Here is a 22,951-nt window from a genome sequence, read left to right on the forward strand (position 1 = left end):
GTGTGGTTGTTTGTCCTGTCTCTCTGCGTTGCCCTGCGACATACTGTCAACCTGTCCAGGTTGTAACTCCGCCTCTCCCCGAAACGTTCGCTGGAGAGATAGGCACCAGCAGCCCTCCTGACCCCACTCGGGACAAGGGTGTATAGAAAATGAATGGATGGATATATAAAGAGAAAAACTAAAAAAAATTCAGTTTCTTCAGTTTAAAAAAAACCCCATACTGATGACAGTTTGAAAAAGCAACGTTCAATAGTTTTATTTACGAAACACTACAGAGATATAAATAAAAGTGGTTACAAATGGTCTTCAGTACCTTGCTTGGTGATAGCAAAATGCTGTCGAAATGTCTAATATATAAAAAAAAACCCCAGAAAAATCTACACAATCCAATTAGAGGTATCACATATACACTATTTACATTGCTTCAGAAGAAAAAACACCACAAGTCCCGCTTTACAAAGAGTTTGTTTCATAATGTCCAACAGAAGCCTTTGTCCTGAATTGCTAAAGAGAACAAAAATGATGAAGTCTTCATTATTCTGAAAAATTAGTGGAATTCATTAGACTACAAAGAAACAAACTGAGATCAGTGAAGCTTGGAAGAAACACGAATCTTCACCGTCTTATGACAAATCTCAACATGTACAGATTTTTCTGCAGCAAAATAGTTTTGCATCATCTTCAGAGTTCACACACAGTGCAGGTCAGTGTTGCAGGCATCCACACATCTTACGGAAAGACGCTTCAAAGGAAAGCCATGCAGTTCCGTCAAATTATAAAATCTTGGTCAAATGTCAAGAGAAAAAAATATAAATCCTAAATAAATAAAAACAAAAAAAGTTTACATGTAATAGAAAAAGCACTAAAACACTAGTAGGCACCATTTTGATAAATGATTTCGAAGCATTAAATAAGTTCACATAAGCTAAAAATTGACCAAAATAAAGGTCACTGGTTTTGTTTAAAAGAGGCATGATTTTAGTGGTTTCTGATTTTAATCTTAGTAGAGAGGAGTTAATATAATTTTTTTAATGTTCTCATGGATAATGCTAAAATGGAAACTGATCTGGATCTAAAATTTAGTGGAGAAAAGCACACACACACGCACACACACTGTGTGACATCACCTCTGTTCCTAAATAATGAGTGCTCATAAAATGAGCAATAATAGGAATAAATAAATGACTGGTCACAGCTGGAAGGCTAGAGGCATATTTTCAATTTTTAAACACTGGGCATCAATGTACACATTTTTATGGCTATTTGAGTGCAGTAACTTTTTGTCTTTATTTAACCCAGAAAGTCTGTTGAAATGTGGACTTTTTTTTATCCCAGATTCCCCTCTACATTTAGCCTGAGTAAAGAAACTCAGACTAAGTTACCCCAACTCTAACCACCTTTTAACCAATTTCAAATATTAAGTGTCTTTCTGTGGGTACCGTTTCATCTCCCACTATTCTGAAACCCAAGAGACGGAAAGATATATAGTTGTTTTACGTCTACTCAATAAAAATTTACTCCCAGGGGCAGACTTAAAAAAAATAAAATAAAATCAAAAATTTTCTAATTTGACTCAGTTTCCAGTTGAAATTATAAATGTCTTGAGAAGTCTGTCAGAAATTGTTCCACAATCCTGAACTACTTTTCTTTTTCTCTCCATTTGTACACGTGGAGAGTACATTTGTACACGAGTGTGCCAACAATCCTCACCTGCACTGTGATTTGACTGTCAAAAGAACTTTGTTTTGTTTTGCTGAGGTTGGGCAACTCCTCTTTAAGGCGTGGAACGGATTCATGTTCCCAAGACACTGAGCACCATCAGAGCCAGAAAAAAAGACAAAAATGCCTAATAAAGGTCTCTGTTCACAAGGACAGATCCCCCCCCTATGTTGCTACAACTAAGTGAACTTTAAAGTTAAGAACTGCTCTGTGTTTTTAAATGGAGACAGTAACAAAAATAAGCAACCAAAAGTTAGGAATTTGAAATGCGTCTCTTCATTCTCACTGCAGTTCACTGGCACTCAAGAGTTATGTTTAAAAAAAAAACACAAAAAAAAAACAGGACAACCGGTCCAGCTCTCTCAGGTTATCCAGTTCTGACTTGGCTCGGTTTCAACACCGTTTCCCTCTTCCCCCCCATCCACAGAATTAGTGCAGTAGTTAAGAGGCGTCACAGAGAGCGAATGAGTGAGCTACGTGTCAAAAAGGCACAAGTCCTAGGTGCCATTGTCCGTCATGCTGGTGCAGTCTGGAGAGGCTGCCGTTGGTGTGGCGGGCTCCTCTGAGCTCTGGACCGGTTCCTTGGGCCAGTACAGTTGACTCAGATTCTGATTGAGTTCGTCCAGTTCAGCCGGCAGAGGGATTCCCAGTTCCAGGTAAAGCGAGAGGGCGTCAAACCAGTCTTCCAGCTTCTGGAAGGATGGACTATGGGAGGATGAGGAGGAGAAAAGAAAAGATCAGCGAGGAGTTTTAGGTTAGAACCAGCCCGACGAGATTAAGAGAAAACACGAGGAAGCAATTTGGCAGCAGGGACAAGTCCGTGTGCAAGCAGGTCCATACGGCATGTGAAACTGTTTGTTTTTCTCTCTCTCTCCTCCGCTGCGGCCTCAAGGTGCAACGACACAAGACAAAACCCAGCAACAAAACACAAACCGGTTTTGTGAAATGCTTGAATTTTTTCTTTTTTTTTTTGTCTTGATATTTTTTTGTTACGCTAGAGCAAAGTCCTATTATATTACATTTTTTCAATACTGCAGCACATTTTTTAGTTCTGTTTTTAGCTTCAAAGGATGCTTTTAAATTCCTGAAGTCCCTATAAAACGCTCTTTGACGCAGGCTTCAAGGTTCATTAAGTAGACCTGACTTTAGCGTCAGGGGAGAAGAGGAAACTCCATGCCTCATTTTTGATGCTCCAGAATAATTTGCATTTACTGTTCCTTAAAATTTGGAAGTCGTTTCTTTTTATCGTTTTGCTCTTAACTTTTACTAGAAGCGTGAAAACGGGTTTGATACGTTACATACTGCCTTACACAATGATTACACATTTTGACTTACTACTGTTATTTGAAGTTACAGAAAGCAGCATTTTAAACAAGTGTCTCTCTCTAAAACTAACCTATAAAGTCAAATCCTCTAAACAGTAAAAACTAATTTAAAAAAAACAAAAAAAAAACTACAAAGAATCCATCGAAACTTTAGGTAGTTGATGTCTATGAAAACATTTTTTGCAACAGCTGTCAGCTACGTAGACCTGCCTGGTTGTTATGCTGATTAGTGGTAGCATCTGTGGTGTTGCATTTTAATAATCTGGACCAACTGAGTTATCCAAGGCCGATCGGTTGTTATACTACAGTATTTTGGAACAAAGTTTGATATGTTTTGTGCCGTTTTCTTGAAAAGTAAGCTTAAGAGGAAGCTCTCACCGGTTGTCTGGTGTGAGGTCGCAGCAGGCCACAGCCAGGGGAAAGAAAGCTGGAGGACAGTCTTCAGGGAGAAACTTCTCCACAAACTTGCCAACATTCAGGCCAAAGTCCAGCGTCCTGGGGAGGCACTCGGGGTCTGCGTACACTTTTCCGATAATCTGAATCGAATTGCAAATGAAATCTTTTCATGGCAGCCGAGAAACGTCGAATGTCTTTGCCAAGTAGGTATTTAACAAACTGGAGAAGGACATGTGAAATAACAGCAGCTTACCTCGCAAAGAACGATCCCAAAAGAGAAAATATCCACCTTTTCGTCATAGCGCTTACCTAAAATGACATCGAATAAAGAATAAAGTACATGCACTCTTTGATCCCACGACTGTCTTCTTCTCTCATAATTAAAACATTATTTAATTTTTTTTTTTTTTTTTTTAGTTTTCCTTTGGGAATAAGTCACTAACCATTTAGCATTTCTGGAGCCATCCAGTAAGGGTTTCCAACAACGGTATACCGCTTCTTCCGGTCAATGCGCCTCAACACCCTCTTCTTGGTTGAAGGTTTCTCCGGAGGAGGTTTGACTTTCTCCTCCACGATGAGTCGGGACAGACCGAAATCAGCAACCACTACAGTGTTGTCCTGTTGAAAGAGGAAACAAAATGTTCACTGGGTTTTTACTGGAAAGACTGATTGAAAAACAAAAAGCTGATCAGTGAATGCATCGACCAGAACGCTAAAAAGAAAAAAAAAATCTGCAACTTTCAAGGAATGACAAACGGGATTTCACATAGCTAATTTCAGAGTAAAATATCTGGGGCGTTTTTAGAATTACTACATGATTGTAGTTTTCTTCTTCATTGTATTTTAACAATCAATGATGTATTGTTTTTCTATTTATACTGCTTTCTTTATAAAACTGCAACGAATGTCAACAAAGTTAAAGAGGACGGCCAGACGTCACCTACCAGTTTAACCAGGCAGTTGTGAGAGTTGAGGTCTCTGTGGATGATGCTCATTGAATGAAGGTAAGCCTAAGAGAAAAAGGGAAACTGATTTCTTAGGAATCACATAATTTATACTGCCACATTCACAATTTAATAGAATTAGTCATCAAATCACTGATGTTTAATGGTCAATTTCACCCCAAGGCAAAACAAAGAAAACAACTCACCATGCCAGAGGCGATGCTCTTTGCAAAACTGACTCTTTGTTGCCAAGGAAACGTGTCCTGTGAGTCCAGAGTGAAAACAAACAAACGAACAAAAAAAAGGACAAAAACAAATAAACTGTTAGAGTAAATACATGAAGTAAATACAGAGCTTGCACTAATTTTTAAGCATACTTTGTCAAATGCATCTCAGTGAAAAGTGTTCCTGCATGTTTTTATGACAGAAATCTAATCTGTCGTAGACACAAATTTCCAGAATTATCAAACCTGTTTTAAAGTATAAATAGGACAGGTCACCACACGTTTTTGGCTAATAATTTTAAGGTTGTCAGGCTTTAAAAACGCAGCCTAGAAGAAAAGACAGACAAGAACGAGGGGTAGGCGGGTGAAAGAGTGAATGCATGGATGGATGGATTAAACTTTTAGGCAGCGGACTTGACAAACAAATACTTTTCCACATTCTTTTTTATTTTCTATCCTTATCCAGACCTTGAAAAGACGTAAACCGAATTCTGCAGTTTTCCAGACTTTTCTGAACTTTGTTATCAGGAGCTCAAAAACAAACCATACTCCTAATTCAAGCAAGAAAAACCCCCAAAAAACAAAAAAACAACATAAACAACACATGACATGACAGAGGAGGGCAGCAGGGTGAGGTAATTTTCCCCTGGAAAACCTTCTCATATCTAAGCCTCCCGATTTCCAAACCTGCCAATTAATGAGCCCAGATCTGTGTAGGAGGGTGAAGTTTACTTCAGGTCACCTGCACTCTGAGCGCCTGTACCAAGCATGAAGGTTGTACAAAAACAAGTTTAACTCACCATGTCTCTGATGAAGTCCTTCAGCGTTCCTCCTTCGATGAACTCCGTGATCAGATTCAGCCTCTTGTCTTTGTACAGCACACCGATGAACTTCAGGACGTGTGGATGGTCGAGGCTCCTCATTACCTTGACCTGAAATTCAGACGTGTGGTAGACGAGAAAAAAAAAAAAAAACAACAACTTCCTGATTAATATAAGCAAGTTACCTTTAATCAGTTCTGAGCAGAGGAAAGCTTAGCATATGTGAAGAAAGGATTAAATACGGGTCAAACTAATGAGTTCCCACCAGAGCAATGTGACAACCTGAAAATAATGTACAAAGAGGCGATTGTTGGAGCAAGCGGCGTGGCTTTTAGTTGTGAATCTTAACACAGACGTGTGTGTGTGTGTGTGTGTGAGAGAGAGAAATCACTGGCCTCCTGCTGCTCATTACCCACCTCCTTCAGAAAAGTTTTCTGCGTCTCCTCATCGCAACGGATCAGCTCCTTCATCACCATCACCTCCCCAGTGGCTTTGTGAGTCACCTGAGACGAAAGCAGGCACTATTTGAAGTTTAAAGAGCGCAAGAGATGAAATGCTGAATGGAAAAAGAGACGGGAGCTGCAGGCTGACCTTGATGGCCTGTCCAAAAAAGCCCTTCCCTAGGACTTCTCCGTGGATGAGGTCACAGGGTCGAAAAATGCGATGAGAGCAGCTGCTGGAGGACCTCAGGGATTCAGAGCGACCGATGTCTCTCGTGATTATTGGCGCCTCTTTCAGGGAGTTCGGGGACTTGCAGATGCTGTTACTGCGCCTGGGAAAAAAAAAGACAGATAAAGACAGTCAAATGGCATGTAGGCTCAGACCAAAAACAAGGAAGATGGAAGCATATTAGACTCTCTCTGCGTACTTCAAAGACCTCCTTTTCAGCATGCCATCGTCAACTTCGTCTGTCCTCTCCAGGACCGTGTCGGACGGCGAGGACAGACGCATGCGGGACGTGGCCGGGACGCCCAGCTGGTTCCCAGGCGAGCCCAGTCGGAGCTGATCCATACGCTGCCTCACCGGGTCGTACTCTATCAGTAGCTGCAGCGTGTGACTGGTGTGGTGGACCAGATCGTACACCTCAACGAGAAAAGGACATGCAAGATTGGGACAGCTTTTCCTCAAAGCAACGTGAACCAAAACTCCATGATTCTTTTTTTTTAATGCCGTTTTCATTTTTTTTTTTTTTATGCAACACGCGAGCAATCACCATTACTAAAAGTGAACATGTGTCACGTCACCCCACAGCGTTATATAAGATTCAAGTCTGACATGACAAAAACAGCCTACAAGTAGCAGCAGGGATGCACAAAATATTACAAATACACTGTCGTTCTCAGTCTAAGCAACATAAATGACACAAAAGATCGTTTGGAATGCAATCATTGGTGGAAAATGTACTCAAAGGAACATGAGGTCACACTCTGCATGCCAGTAATATTTCGAGCCAGTTAGTCGGAGTTGAACTGCAGTGGAGTAGAGAGTTGGAAGCACAGGTGATGTGGATTCATCATGCTTTCATCACGTCGTCACTGATTTTGCTAATAATGTCACGTGACCCTCTAGTATTGTGGAGTAAAGTTCCCCACAGAAACTAAGCAAAAGTTACTAGGAACTCAAATAAAAAGGAAAATATAAACCGAACAAATTTACTCAAATTAAAATTAGGATGTTTCTAAGCTTTCCAGAAAACCCTGTTATTTATGAAGGTTTTAATCAATATGCATTTTAATAAAGTGGAAAATAAAAGACGTGTCAGATATTAGCGTCAGAATTTGATTCCCTTCAGTTTATTGTGCCACAGCAAAACTACAAAGTGCAACCTGTGGAAAAATCTCCATATTGATGAGTGGTAAAAAGAAAAAAGAAAAGAAAAGAAAAACAGGCTAGATCAGCAATATCCAAAACAAAACAAGAGCATATCTGAAGGGGGAGGTTTCGAGGATGAGCCTTTAAGTCATTTAAAAGTCTTCCTCTCCCAACTCAAGAATGTTGGAAGAATGTGAGAAATGCAAAAATCCACGTCGAGATGAGAACATGGCTTTGAAATATGCACTTGAGGCATGAAGCTAATGAGAAAACTTTGATTTGAAACATTTCAGTTTCTGCAACACCGTAGCAGGACTGGTGTTATTTAAAATAAAATAAAAGCTCACCTCTTTCTCCATCAGCGTCCCAACAGGCAGTCCATTGATCTCCAGGATCCTGTCTCCAACGTGGATAGCACTTCGCACCTCTGGACTGATAAGCATCCCTCTGACCCTGAAGCAAGAACACGCGAGCGACTTAAAATCAACATCAAGCTTCCCACCACTACCTCATTTGCCGTGACACGCTTCCACACACACACACACACACACACAGCAGCGGTTCACCAAACCTATAATCATGTCTCGCATAAAGGCATTACTCACGCAACAGCGACACAGGCGCACAGATCCGCCGCCAGCAGTTTCCCACTTACTCTTTGACTTGAACGCTGGCCGCGCCGTTCATGTCCCTCAGCACGGACACAGAGAATCCCCTCTTCCCGTTAGCCGCCGACGGCATCGAGATGAGCGTCACCGTGTGCGGCAGGGAGTACAATATCGAGTCGTGTGAGCGTTTCTCCAACATGGGGGTGAGGATTACCTGCTTGTAGCACTTTCCACTGCAAAAGCAGGAAAAGAAAATGGTTCCAATAATGCTCGAAATAATTAGGAGTATTAGCAAAAAGTGTGTAAAAAAAAAAAAAAAAAAAATCTAATTTCGGCGTGAGAAACATGACTGATGATTCATGCTAAATGAAGCATAATGCATGTAACCTGTAATGCAGGATTATTAAAGAAGTCTTTAACTTAACTGACAAAATATGTCGATATTTAATCAAATATGTATTGAAAAAACGATGCCAATGAGAATTAACAAATATATTACAGTATTATGCATATTACATTTAATGTTATTTTATTATTATTATATATATATTGTTATATGTTATCAACTTTATCATGGCAGCGTCATGATTTTTTGCTTTTTTTTTGTTTCAGCTCAACCCATCTAGGTCAAAGCGCAATGACACTAAAGGTCTGCATCTCCAGTTGTTGAGTGCCACTGACCTTTGACCTTTGAATGCATCCCTACAAACCAGAATCAAATCAGTGTTTAATGGCCAAGCCTTTCTATGGAATAAACGAGTCACATATTTAAATACAACTGAACAACCTTTTTCAAATGGTGTTTAAATTATGACATGGAATATTAACTTCCAAATGATGCATTCTTTAACTGGACTGTAGTAAATTCACTGTAGAGGAAGGAGACATATTGCAAAAGATGATGTAGCAATCTTATGTTTTTAATCACCAGCTTTCACTTTCACAGTCATTAGCCTAGATTTCGACTCTGCTTTCAACCCCTTAAAATCTCCCAGACCCACGTAAAACAGACTTACCAATAGAGTTTGGACCTCTCGACCAAGGCGTACGCGTCCCGGTCCTCGATGATCACCTTGCAGCTCAGACACACGAAACACTCGGGGTGGTACTTGTGTTCTCCAGCCACCTGCAACCAGAAGCAAACCAGCTGATGCCCCATGCAGGACAGAAGAGAAAACGATCCGTCGAGATCCTCTGCCGTGTGATTAATAAGTGTGCGACTCTGTGAACCCTCCCTCAGATTGAGCTGTGACACAGCGGCAACACCTGCTTCACTCTCAGCCTGTCTGGAATTTGCTCCAACGTCATCCAGGCAGGTCTGAGCTGTTTGTTTCACTGCTGCTTTCATGTCTCTCTCTCTTTCTCTCGCTCTGACACTTGCTGCACATGACTTACCAATTTCCCTTTCAGTAGTTTATGTCATGCTCTCTTAACATCTGTCTTCCCTCTTTCTCTCCCATGCAAGATGAGATAATGTTCCGGCGCATGAGCAAGCAGTGGGCTTAGTAAATACAGAGCCTTGTAAAACTATTTGCTCCATTTGAATCGCAAAGATATGAGAAAATCCTGCAATGGAGATATTTTTAGTAAATACTGTGATGCAGAAATTAGCTGCAATAAATTCAGATTTTTCTTAGTCTCTTTCTCCTCTGTTCTTCCAATGCTCCCAGTGACCTTTGACCTCTTCCCACTTCTGTGATTTGGGCATTTACTGCAGCTGAATAGAATAGTGTGAGCTAGTAACACATAGAAAACCATTATTGCACTAGAAACATTAATTTTATGTTCATGTTGTGCAATAACGATATATTGTTAATCCCTACATGTTACAACAAAATGAAAAAAAAAAAGATTTTATAGGGATTTTATGTAAAAGGACAAGAGGAGCACAGAAAAAAGCACATTAATGTGAAGTTAAAAACATTGTGGTTTTTAATATTTTTTGGAAATAAAACTACATAAAATGTGTAGTTTTATGTAGTTTACTTGTTTACTTGTATTCAGCCCCTCTGATTCAATACTTTTTAGAAGCAGCTTTCAAGTGACCTCTAAAGGAAATTGGTTGTCTTCCAATTTCTAAAGGAGAATTTTCGTTGTTGGACGAAAAGAAGCGACATTTTTTAGATTGAACACTACAGGTTCTTTATTGTGGAAAAAAATAGGAAAACTGCATCCGTTTTCTCCTGCTTTACAATTCTGTTTTGGATTTAGTTATCCGGATTTATTATATAAAAATCTAAATAAAATATAGGGAAGTTGGTGGTTGTGAAGTGAATAAATGTGCAAAAGATTAAGTGATATTAAAACATTTGCAACAATTACTAATTTCAGATTAATCTATGCATCATGAAGTCATAGATACAATGGACATATTTGCAGACAAAATAAGTTTTCCACACAGTGTAATGAATATTAAAGCTTTTTCAGAACATTCCTAAGTTTTCCCATCTTCATGTGTGCTGCTTTGTGCTGGAGGGGCATGCTCAAAAACAAAAATCTAAATCATTCCTTTTTTGCTCGACTATTCACATCTACCTGAAACTTGAGCACAGACAAGTTTGTGGTATTTTTCCAACATGTTCTGTAGTCGTGAGTCATTTCGTCTGTGCTGGAAAAGGATTCCCAGCTGCCTGAAGGTGATGTCGACAAAAACGATTGTGACATCTCCTGAGCTCGTCTGTAACTCCTCACCTTTGAGCACAAAAACAAAACCACCCCCCCTCGGTTACGCCCTGCCCCGGGCCTAAACAGTGAGACGCAAGACAACAGACGAATGTAGCAACAGAGCAGAACTTCATAAACTGATCCCGAAAACTGCTTAAGAAGGGAAAAAAAAAATAAAAAATCCAATTTCATCAATAAACAAACAAACTAGAACAAGAGCAGTTGTGTTCTGGGCTGGGATGCCGAACATGCAGCAGCAGCAGAAGCAGCTTTGTACGAGCCTCCTCTGCTCCTGGACCACAATGCTTTTCTGTCTGGCCGATCGGCCGCGGTGCCAGTTCAGTCCTGCCAAAAAACGCTCGGTGAAGCTGATGAAGCCGGACGCCAACGGCACAATGTAAAAAAAAAAAAAAAAAAAAAGAAAAAACACTCTGCCTGTTGCTTGGCGGCAGAAAGAAAACGTCAGTCTGACCGCATGTTAGCTGGGTGACCTTGTTTGTGTCCAGCAGCAGAAGCTTCCAGCTGAAGGACGTTTACTGCTTACTTATTTATTGACTCTTGTCTGGTTTGAAGCGAGCACCGTTTACTCTGTCAAATTCTGATATTGGATCTCTAAAAAGCCATCTATGCACGTCATCATAACTGTGGGTAATATTAACAGAGCTTCTCGCCACACTGGACTCCAACATGCTCCAAAACCGCCGCATGTTCTGGTGCTTTCCCACTCGATTCTGCATGTGGGGAAGTGAACCGTGGAGAACTTCTGTACAGAGAAGGAGCAGAGAGGGGCCTCCAGGGGGGGAAAACTAATTCACAAGTCTATGCAGAGCCCCCTTCTGCACGATTCAGCAGCGGGCCAAAAACAAGTATCGTTCACAGCTGAAAAACAAAAGCTTCTCACTAATAAGGTCTACCAGAAAAATAAAACTGGAGCGCGACACAGGCTGTGTGAAATTTGTTTTCATAGATGTCCATAGATTGAGGGCAAAACAAATTGGCTGCTTGTGTTTTATTATGCACACACTCAGCGTTGCAGTTAATTTCTGATCCAAATTAGATCAACACTACTTTAAAACCTTTCAAGTGCTTATCGTTTAAATTACAGTTTGTAAATCTTTGATGCCTTTTTTTTTCTGTTTGCAAAAGTTAGAGAGTTTAACTACACACAGGTCCAACCTAAAGCTCTCTTAAAAGATTTTTATTTTTTTTTAAAAAGCATCAAATTGAGCCTTAAAAAGAATAATCAGCATTTATTGATGGTTTCACTTGCCATGTAAATCTAAAACTATTTCCCTAAAAAAAAATCTATTTTATTTTTAACACTGAGTGTATCTTTTCTTATTAAATATTTATTTATTTGCCAATATAGAAAAGAACATTACTAAAATGAATTAATCTGTTTTTGCAGTAATCTCACTGCGCCAACACACTGAAAATGGGTCGTTATCGAGTCTTATCAAGCCTCTCAGCAGGTTAATGATCCAAAACATTTGATTAGATCAACATAGAAACTCAACAGAGACAAAAGCATGTCCGCTTCAATCCCAAAACACAAATACAATAGAAACCTGATGAGTGAGCTGAAGAAACAGAGTGAGGTTTGAACTACTCTATATAGTCTAGAGTAGTTCAAATGCCATCTGTGATCATTTTCCTTTTACCATCTGTTATTAGTATTTACACCAGAACGATATTTAGGCTATTTTTTAACCAGCATGAAAAAAAGAGAAAAGCTAAAACTGAATCAAGAGCAGAGTTTGGCTCGAGTCTACACATCTCTCAGTCCTTCCTGCCCCGGAGTGCTCCCAAGCTGCTTCAGATTTACATTTACCAACATACTCACTCGAATAATTAGACCACATTCACAAAAAATAAAGAGCTGGCCTCTCGTCAGCAGTTCAAGCAAAAGGGGGGAAAAAAATCCCACAAATAAGAAAAGTGGACTGACATCTGTGAGATTCCTGCATAAAATAACATAATTAAATCAGAACTATTGGCTTTAGATTTAAATTTCAGATTAGGTCACCATGCCTAAAAACTCCTGGGTTTGTAAGACATTGGTAGTTATACAAAAATATATACTTTTAGTCCCTTTTAGGAGGTTAAATAAAAAAAAAAAAAAAAACCCTCCAGCACTTACACCTCGATTCTGTTGTGACTGTTAGATGCTCTCATTGTTAAATTCATAAAGAGCTTTTCAACTCCCCCCCCCAAAAAATAAAAATAAAACTGCTTACAAACTTCAAGATGAATAGACAGTTTCTGCAAAAACACCGTCTCAAGACAGTTTGTGATAACAGGCTGGCATCTCTTGTAAAGAGATACCAGTAAAAAAATGTAAAAATAATAATAACGGACTTACCATGGCAGGTCCTGTCATGAGCAGCGAACAGCCGTGACAGAGCTCCCCAAACTTCTCCCAGTAGTGTTTCTGACAGTACAGCTTGCCATCCTTCTCATAGTACCAGTTAGTGAGGTTGTCAGAGCAGACAGAGCATCTGGAAAGACAAAGACAGTCAGACAGCTGCAGAAATCAAAGCAGGACAAGAGATGCAGGATCTTCTACACCGTACAACTGTACAGTCTGTTTTTTTTTCCCCCTCTGGGAAGCTAAAAGCAAAAAAAATCTTTAAAAATGTATCTGTCTTTCGTTAGATTGGCAATCCACTGCGATCAAACATGTCTAGAACAGGGTTTCTACACATGTTCACAATGAAAGTCTATGTTTTAAACCAGCAGCGCGCTAATTGATTTTTAGCAAATTTCACAAGTATAAAAACAAAAGTTTACAAAAAGTTCAATGTAGAGGTTGCTATTGAAATCAAGGTTTAAATAGAAAACCAAAGATGGTGGATGGATGCTGGGATACTTATTCAACCCGAACCACTAAAATACTTGGTTTCAGATCGCCAAGGATCCCATCACAAATTATCCACAAGTCATTCTTGTGGATAAGTTCAAGTCTAGCCTCAAGTCTTTGTTTTTGGGACCAAAGTCCCTCTTTTTCTTGATATATGCAAAACACAGCATTATTTATCAATAAAAACACTTTTAATTAATCACACACTCTCACAGAAATGTTTAAAATTTTAACAGGGATCCTCAAATTTGATTGGCTTTCATTGATTGAGCTTATAATTAGAGCAAAGAGACCCTGTCACAGAAGAAACATTTACAGAATGGTTGCACTTTAAATAATTGCAAAACACAGATATAATAACACTTTTTGCAGCCTGTTGCTCAAGTGTTGTTCGTAATGTACAGGACAGAACGGAGCTGGTACATATACACTCAGACTGTTCCCGAGAATAAGAACATGTATCTACGCCTTTTTGCTCGAAAAGGCTTAGATACATTTTGTCTCTGGGATGTGTAGGAACTTGCATGGCTGCTGTTACTTTAGCTTTGCGGAGTCGTTCCACCCATGAAGCTGATTAAAATTAATCCTTTGTCCACTAAAGGTGTAGAATGATTCTAGAACCTTGAAAAGATTAAACTTTTCATAAAATAAGAAGCGAGACAGAAAACCCCCAAAGCACTAGGTAGGCAAAAAAAACATGTATCCACAAGGACAAAGTCTGCAGATCACCCTGCTGTTTATTGTTTTGTTTTTTTTGTTTTTTTTTGCTTACAGCTGTACATCGCTGTTCTTTTCCTTATCTTGGTCAATGTAAACACTGAAAAACCATCTGCTAACCTTTAGGCCAAGACATGCAAAGTAAACCATTAAAATACTTCTGGCACAAGTTTGGACTATATTCTCTTGGGTAAGATCCTCTTCTGTCAAATCCCTTCGCAATTAAGGAGAAACATTTCCCAACCCAATAAGATCAACACATACCGATCCAAATGTTTACTTGGATTTCTGCTGACTGCTTCAGCTGCTGATTAGTCTGTCACCTGAGGTGAAGCTTGGCACAGTAAAAGGAACTTTAATGACAACAACCTAGTGACAAAATGTTCAGAGGAAGGAATGCAGAAGATGCCCCAAACTAGGAAGTGCTTACAGTCTAAAAGCATTTCCTCAATCAAGCAGCACCGATTATGTAAATCATGGAGGAAACTGCCTCGCTGGGGTTTTGCGTTATTGAAAAGTCTGCTGTGAGGTTTCTATTGTTGTTGCCTTCATTTAAGTTTTGCTTTTATTCTTCAACCTTGACCCTCCCCCACTGTGGTTTCTATGAAATCCTGCCACATTATGCTGAAAGAAGTCTAAGATTTAGGTCACAGCTTGCAGGCAAACAAATAGCATCGTATGCCATAAACTCACCCAATGGTGAAATGAAACAAAAAGACCAAAAAGAGCAACTAGCATTTAGTACACGTCAAGGCCTTCGGGACGGTTTGCAAATATAAACTGTAGTGACCTTCTGATTGACAACTTTCTTTAATTTAGGTGGGCATATGGTCAATGTGCAGAATAATTAAAAATTTTCTTAAGAGTGAAAGGAATCCTAATTGATCCCTCATGCAAGTCAGCATAGGTTATCAGCATTTTCACATTGTTTTTTGAGTTTTCAGCAGCCTACATGTGACAGCCGCACATCACGTTGCTTTCTGTACTGTAGGTATGGTTGATCCCGGATTATTGACTTTGGCACCACATCCAGATATTTCAGAGTTATCTGGCTTTACTTTAGAAGGAGCTGTCCTGCAGACGGAGGAACACATGGTTTTGTTTCGACTGCAGAGAGAAATGCAGGGAACTGGGAAAAAAAAAAAACACTGGCTCTCTGGCAGACAGAACAGCAAAGCGTCAACATGCAGAGACACAAGTGTTACTGCTTCCAGAAAAAATGTGAAGAAAAACCGTTGAAGATAAACCAGAGGTCAGCAAAATGACTACGGCTTCAGACAACTCGCTGTGATTTGATGAGTCAAAAACGGAGAACAAAGTTTGCTGAGGTGAAGGCTGCGTGAGTAATAATGGCTGCGGTTGCAGCTGTTTTAAAGGCCAAGCATCTGATGTAAGTGAAAAGGGGCCAAAAATTGTTTAATTTTAGTACCAGTAAATGCAATGACTTGGACAGAACAGCTGGCATCAAATAAAAACGTTTGTAAAACTTTGAGAGTTCACGTGTGCAGCCCAAATAAAGAAAAGCTATACATTTTTCTGAAGCATTTCTCCAGTACTTTTAGTTCTCAGTAGAAGATGGAAAACTAGTTTAACTTTAGATTTTACAACTCGCAAAGTTTCCAATGGATAGTTTTAATAGATGCTAATAAAGAATAAAGTACAATGACCAGGTATACTCTCTCATTTTTACTTAGGTGTAGAGCTGCAACGACTCCTTGAATGATTTGATTATTAAAACTCCGAGCTTCATTACCATTTAATACGCCATGTTCCGGCCGGGCGATTATTTGCGTCACGCAACATTTTCACTTCTGTCTATGAGTTGCTAAGTGCTAGCAACATAACATGTCCAATTTTCATGTTCAGTCTGGAGAATCAGGGGGGAATCCATTGATTGATAATGTCTGGCTTTTATTGTTTTTTCAATAGGCATCCTTAAAATGACTGGTGTGATGCCTTTCTCCTCCTTTCTTAGAGTGTGCATGCAGGTACAGTGGAGACTCACAGCAGGCTGCTGTAGCCGATTCTTAGCATAAATGTAGCTTTACGGACAAACAAGGAAATGCATTTCCTACCGTCCTGGTCGCATCAAATGGATGGCAGAGCGCATTGTGGCGGTATATATGTTTATGTGTGTAACAAAGCCGCCAAATCTGGTCACACACACATGGTCACAAAAGTTACAAATGGCTGGGCAAAGTGAGTTAATCTATTAAATCGACTGAGGATCAATACTTAAACTAAAAACTGGAGTATAGACATTTTTTTTATAAGCGTCTCTGTGAGCCTGCTGCTTTATTATTAAGCTGAACATAATTTAGCATAATTTTGTCCAGGTTAGCTTAAAAAGTGAATTATTGTGATTTAATTTTTAAACTACAGAAAAGTAATTGTTAGGGATGCACACATATGTAAATTTGAGCTGATGTTGATATCTGATATTTATACTGTTATGGCAGTATTTACCAATATTTAATTTTATCCATTTTTTTATTTGATTACTCAATTAATTGCCAGAGTAATGAGTAGAATGCTCAAAATCTAAAACAAACATTTACAACACCCCTACTTAGATCTAATAATTAACTATTAAAAAAAGTAAAATTAATTTATTAGATAGATGCATTATATTCATAGTAAGATATTTCAAGTATTTCATTTTGCTAATGCTGATCAATTTAGCATACGGCTAATTGAAATCCAGAATTCAGTTTCTCAGAAAACCTAGAATATTACGCAATATCAATTAAAGTGAACATAAGTAACAGAAATATAAAGCTGCGACCTGGAAAGTTTTGTTACTTTTATTCATCTGATGTCCTAATTTTCTATTTAGCATAATTTTGGGTTTTCACATAAACACATTTTAATTCTGCAGTATTTCAACATAACATTTTTAAATGACTCTTCCTTGGTGGCGACAGGATACAAAGCCTCCCACAGCATGATTCTCCCTCTCCCTTGTGCGTTAATAGACGTACCAAGAATATGAGTTCATAAGGCGAGCTCTTATCCTACAAACAGCATAATTTTCCATTGAACCTTATCTCAAGCTGTTGGTGGGGAAATTGTGACCGTTTAGTGGTTTTCTGGAAACCTGAGTAAGAATTTCTATTGTTTAGAAAGCCTGCCTCGTGATGGGCTAATGAACATCCTGCCTCATACCTCAGTAAGGGTCCTTCTAAAGTCCAATGATTCAAATTATCCAGTCGAACTTAAAAACAGCAGCTTCAGCAGCAATCCAGGTTTTATGCCCCATCATGTGTCTGAAGGAGCTTCTTTGAAAGCTCACATTTCTAAACGTCCTTAATTGGAACATCAGACTTGAAGTATCTTTTAATAACATTCACATCCTTTTTCTGCCTTGTGAGTGATTAGTTTGCATGTTCAATGCAGACATGAAAAGAACCATTGTTTATGGATGAAGATTGAACCACATTGTGTGAGGAAGGAAAAAAGACATTCCAGTGGGTCCAAACGGTTAGCTTTGAATATCCCGCTGTAGTGAACTTGTGCTGGTTACGATTCTTTGACATGAGACTTTAGACGGTTACGATTTTTTAAAATAGGCTAAAAAGTCTCTTTACATGACAATCTATCCTTAGTGGTTTATCATCACCCTAAAACGGTCCTGTTAAAACAAATGCATTTAGGACAGCGTCGCAGGTCAGCCTGGATTGGAGTTACCAGGTGATACTTAAATTGTCAGACGGGACAAAAGGTAAATTAAAATGAGGAAAATATGATGTCAAGTGTCAACAGAAAAAAGGAGAAATCACTTCCCCATAAAACAAACACTGTGTAATTATGTCCACATAATGCCTGAATGAGATGATGCAAGTGTCATTATAAAAACACCTGAATCCTTCATCCACACACTGCTGAATGGATGGCAGAGAACATTAATTCAGGTGGCTCTAAGGCAAACAATGGCATTGACATTGCTGCACAAACACTACAAAGCAAACATTACTCATTTCCTAAAACCCACATTCCTGCTTGTATTTGGAGGGAGAGACGTGACCAATGGAGCTTAAAACATCTGCAAATGTCCTACACTGTAACGTCATTTCAGGGCATCGTTCATCCCCAAACGACTTCGTTAGCCTCAGATGAAGATCGATCTGTCACCAGTGATTTTAATTGGCATGTATGAAAGAAAAAGCTTGTTCTAGCTGTAAGAAACATATTTGGTTTATACCACAGGAAAGTAACAAGGACTCCAATAAGTCCAACACATGCAACAGGCAAAATGCGGATCATTCATTTCTTGACTTTCCAGAGATATTGTGTTCATCAGCAATCCCATTCAACCTCTGCACGTTTACCTGCAGAAGGAAGATTAGGATATAAACACTTTTCTTTTTGTAATACAGTGGTGGAAAATGTCTCTGCATGTTAACAGAAGCTTCCATCTTTGAAATTGTATACAGCAGAAGAAAGAAATGAAGGTGAATTAAGAAGGCCAAGCAGCTCCACCCTGTACTGTGGCAAGCTTCGATAAGATCTCCAGCACTGCACACAAAGTGAGAAACAAAAGCTAAGTGGGTTGCTTTGTTAAAGAAAAAAGAAAAAAAAAGAAAAAAAGGACTTTGGTGGTGTCTGAAACAGCAATTCACAGATCTGAATCGCTGTCTAGGAATGTGCAGCACAGGCTAATGTAGTGTTACCTATGGGACTCAGTAACACCACCAGGTTTACTGGAACAGGAGTGACGTTCGCTCACAAGAATGTTACACAAGGTGGAGGTGCGAATAGGGCAAAGTGGCAGGCAACATGTGGACAATGGAAAAAAAGAAAACACACTGCATATTCTTTCAGCAAGGACACGTTTTATTTTGCTTTCTTAAGACGCATTGTCTGGCAAAGAATGCCACCAGAGATAAGGGTGTCAGTTTACGAAGGTGCCGAGTTACAAACACACATGCAAAGCATGTCAGCTCTGCAACTTCTTTTTTTTTAGAAATGCAGCTTAAAGACAGAGTGGGGGGCGGGGGAGAATCTAGGTATTAAGTACAAATAAAAGAGGTGAGTTGCAATGTAACGGTGTCAGGTCATTTGAATGAGATAAGAGGTTTAATTTGTTACTGCAGAGTCGGTATCTTTAAAGTGTATGCGAGGACACTAAAATTCAACTTAAGTAAAACTCCTGTCTTAAGTTTTTGAATGTAACAATTTTAATTATTTCAATAAAGTGACAAACATTATTTGTATATAATCGTAGAGCAATTTCAGTAACAAGATGCTGTTTTTTTAGCCCTAAAATAAAAATGTGGTGAAGAATTTACTGCATGCATAAAGGTACAAAAAGATATCTCAAAATTTTTATCTGCTGTTGAAATTGGTTAATTTGGTGTTCAACACAATTTTAGCTTTTATTTTTTTTTGTGCGGAAATTTTTATTATTTGGATTTATTTTCTTTTAAGCTTGATGGACTTGTGGTATCATGAAACTGCAGAGAAAAAGGAAAAGTATTTTTCAAGGAAAACCAGAAAAACCGGTGGATCAGTTTATTTAAAATAAAATAAACATGCTTTCAAGGGATGGGCAATATTATATTGCTTGTTAGGTAAAAAAAAAATATATATATATATATTGTGAAAGGTTAGTGATTAGTGATAAGTTAGATTAAAGTCATTCTAAAGATTGCAGATATTTTTGGGGGGGTTCCAATCTGACTTAAATATCTGAATTAAACATCTTCTCACAAAGTTGTTTTCCACACCAGGCTACTTTTAAACAAATATTTTGTGTTAATTTTAGTCATGTTGTCTTGAAAGTTAATATTTAATGAGTTTTTTTGTTTTTTGTATTTTAACAGAAATACATGCAGTGAAGGCTCATTAATATGTGAAGGGAGAAAATATTTCTAGCTAAAGCTAAATTGAAAGCTGTGTCACTGACTTAATCCATTAGAATTGAAAATAAACAGCAAACTTGGATTAAAACAAGTTAATCAAAATATCACAGTAAAATGATGCTGAAATTACAAAAAAAAAAAAAAACAAGCAGGGAATACATGGGACTGAGCATTTGTGCTAGAAACTGAGATTAATGGTACTTCATAATGACTAGAACCACATCAAAATCATCCGGTTATGTCAATCTTTTATAGAGTTTTCCTCTTTTTTAATGTGCACTGTCCCCTCTTTGAATAACAGTAAAAAAAAATCATTAAAGGTTAATCTTACAACTGAAAACGTTTGAAGTGGAAAAAGGGTTGAAATATTGGTGTACACAAGTTACACAACACAAAATTATATTTTCACTGCAGCACCCAAACAGCACATTCACCTGTAAAAATGTATTCCCTTTTAAAATAACATCTCAAACATGCAAGAGGACTCTGGTTCGCATTAGTGTAGTTTTCTTAAATTAGTCAAACAAATGTTTTTTGCTTTTCAAATGCAAATTCAAAACAAAGCATATTATCAGGAGGAAACATATGAACATCAATTGTTAACTAAAGGGAGAAACCCTGTGGAGAGTTACATCAGGTAGGCATGTGAGGTATTCACCTGTGTGTGTAGGTTCACTGCCCCAAACACACACACCCTGAGCTGTGAGGGCCAGAGAGGTTTGAGCAGCATCACCACTCAGGCAATCATTAAGCCTCAGTACACAAGGACAAAGTCCTCCAGAAGAGCAGGACCATCACCAGCCCTGCTCTGTGACACCGACAGGAATGTCTGGGGGTTGTGCACAAATACAAGCGGGTTCGGGGATCATCTACGTTATAAAAGGTTTAAAAGCTTTTCTACTTTTTTTTTTTTTTGCTGAGACTAATCCCGAGCTCAAGGTTGCATGGGCGTGTCCCAAAAAAAAAAATCCCTAACCTGGGATCACTTACTGAAAGCAGGCGTTGTGCCAGGTATCCTGAAGGACCTTCATCTGGAATGAGTCTTGAATTTTTCCTCCACAGCCCGCACAATAACAGTTACCTGCAAAAAAGCAAGTGTTCAGTCAATGCTTGAGAAGTGAGAGAGAAAAACTGTCTAAAATTAGTAACAAAAGAAGCCGAGTTCAATTCAATCAACCCCTGTCCACGCCACCGAAACCTAAAACTAAAATAAATAATAATAAATAAAAAAAACGTAGAAAAGAGAATTAATTAAAAAGTGGCTCCTATTTGTAAAGCGCTACAAACGGTTAGCTCCAGTAAAACAAAAACAACCTCGCCTCATTATAGAATAACAACCTGAAAGCACTCCTTACTTTCTGGTTCCTCCATCGACTCTACCGAGAGCGTCGTCGAGATTTGTGCTCCGTCTACAAGCTTCTCATTCTGCAGCAGCGGAGCTGTCATGAGTCGCCTCTCGTTTACATCCCAGACCTCCACTCAGCTCTGAATACATCAGCAGGAAAATCACTAATTCCCCCCCTTTAAAGCTGCGCACAAATACAAAGACCAAATTCCTGGTGGACGGAGCTGCTTTTCTCGCTTGCTGGCAGGACAAGTGACGTAATGCGGTCGCCACATTCCTGTACGGAGAGCGGAAAGGCTCAGCTGCAGCACCTGGAGGCAGAAAAGGGCTCAAAACTGTAGACAAAATGTGAAAACGAGGGACATCGACGCCATCTAAAGGCCATGTGACAGTAATGCCACACACTGAAGATATACAAGCAAACACCCACATGAAATATACCGAATATTATGAATAATAGTTTTTTTCTTAGGGAGTAAATGTAGGGTAGAGTTCGACATTATTTGTCACAGTCTTTGAGTGTCTGCGTCTTGGGTTTTTGATTATGTTTGATCATTTCCTTGTGGAAAATGTGTCTTCTTTAATGTGTGAATGACTGAATGAAGTGTGAAGCGCTTTGGGGTCATCTGGACTTGATAAAACACAAGTACAGGCCATTTCCATATGTCTTGCCATATTCAAATCATTTCAGTTTGTTTATTTTTGTTGTTTGGGTGTTGCCATATTAGTTAATACATTTGGGTTTAGTTTATTAGTTTATTCTTGAGTTCTGTTTCTTTTATGTGTAAATGTATTTTTCTTAGATGAAGTGGCTTTTTCTTCTTTTGGTTAAAAGAGCCTCTGTTTTAATTAGTCTCTCCCTCAGTTTCCCTGCTGTTTACCCTTCCACTAGTATGCTACATTTCCACTGATTAGTTCAGAGGTTCCCAAACTGTGGGGCGCGCCCCCTAGGTGGGGCGCCGTGTCATTGCAGGGGGGACGCGGGAAGCCGTCTGGATGAAAAAAACAAAAACAAAACATGAACACTGTATGCGCTGGGCTTTTACCTTAGAATGGCCAACTCTCTGTTATTCCTATGTCAATTTGATACAGTAGAGGCTTCCACGCTTCCCATATTTGTGTCCTCTGTCACTTTTATCGGCAGTTAAAAGTGTTTAATCCGTTGTTAACATGTTGTAACCTGTTTTTCCGAGCCGCCTTTAAACGCAACATGAGCGCTACGACGCTCGCGCTGGGTTTGCACCTGTGAAGGAGACCTGCTGCTGCTGTGCGGAGCTACGTAGGTTTGTGTTAGAATCACGGCAGCAAAACGCAAAGAACTTTTCACAGTTTTTCCCTCCAAACTAACCGACTGAGTTGAGTAAAGCTGCTGGATGCAGGTAATGTTAGCTAAAAGATGACTAGCTAATATCAATACAGAACCTTAAGCTTAACAAGTACCTTGTAGACTACCGATGTTGGTGTCTATTTTCAGCTACTTACATTCATTTTGCCCCCAAAGACGTGCGTCGTTTCAACCAGACAGCCATTTGTAATCCATAGGGGGGCGCAGAATACGTTTGGAAACCACTGGGGGGGCGCAGAAGAAAAAGTTTGGGAACCACTGGATTAGTTTATCTGGTCACTCTACCTCCCTGACTCAGAAATTCCTGATT

General features: G+C 39.1%; 1 protein-coding gene across 1 annotated transcript; it reads right to left on the reverse strand.

Annotated features, from left to right (window-relative positions):
- Positions 1 to 230: 230 nt before the first annotated feature.
- On the reverse strand, positions 231 to 21,584 carry limk2 (LIM domain kinase 2). The gene is made up of 16 exons (XM_014987579.2): positions 21,307 to 21,584; positions 20,942 to 21,032; positions 12,876 to 13,011; positions 8,866 to 8,975; positions 7,897 to 8,082; positions 7,589 to 7,694; positions 6,298 to 6,512; positions 6,021 to 6,201; positions 5,846 to 5,932; positions 5,409 to 5,540; positions 4,591 to 4,647; positions 4,385 to 4,450; positions 3,884 to 4,058; positions 3,694 to 3,749; positions 3,423 to 3,580; positions 231 to 2,424 (listed from the first exon to the last, which is right to left on the reverse strand). The coding sequence occupies exons 1-16, from the start codon at positions 21,395 to 21,397 to the stop codon at positions 2,217 to 2,219; spliced, it is 2,055 nt and encodes a 684-aa protein (XP_014843065.2). The 5' UTR covers positions 21,398 to 21,584; the 3' UTR covers positions 231 to 2,216.
- Positions 21,585 to 22,951: the final 1,367 nt, after the last annotated feature.

The sequence above is a fragment of the Poecilia mexicana genome, unplaced genomic scaffold (assembly GCF_051168715.1).
Source record: "Poecilia mexicana isolate PSO_F unplaced genomic scaffold, ASM5116871v1 scaffold_9, whole genome shotgun sequence".
NCBI lineage: Eukaryota > Metazoa > Chordata > Actinopteri > Cyprinodontiformes > Poeciliidae > Poecilia > Poecilia mexicana.

Coding starts and splice junctions, on each gene's coding strand:
- limk2 (XM_014987579.2), bottom strand. CDS start 21,397: ATGACAGCTCCGCTGCTGCAGAATGAGAAGCTTGTAGACGGAGCACAA. Junction 4,059..4,384: donor ACAACTGCCTGGTTAAACTG/GTAGGTGACGTC, acceptor CTCTTTCAACAG/GACAACACTGTAGTGGTTGC. Junction 2,425..3,422: donor GACCTCACACCAGACAACCG/GTGAGAGCTTCC, acceptor ATCCTCCCATAG/TCCATCCTTCCAGAAGCTGG.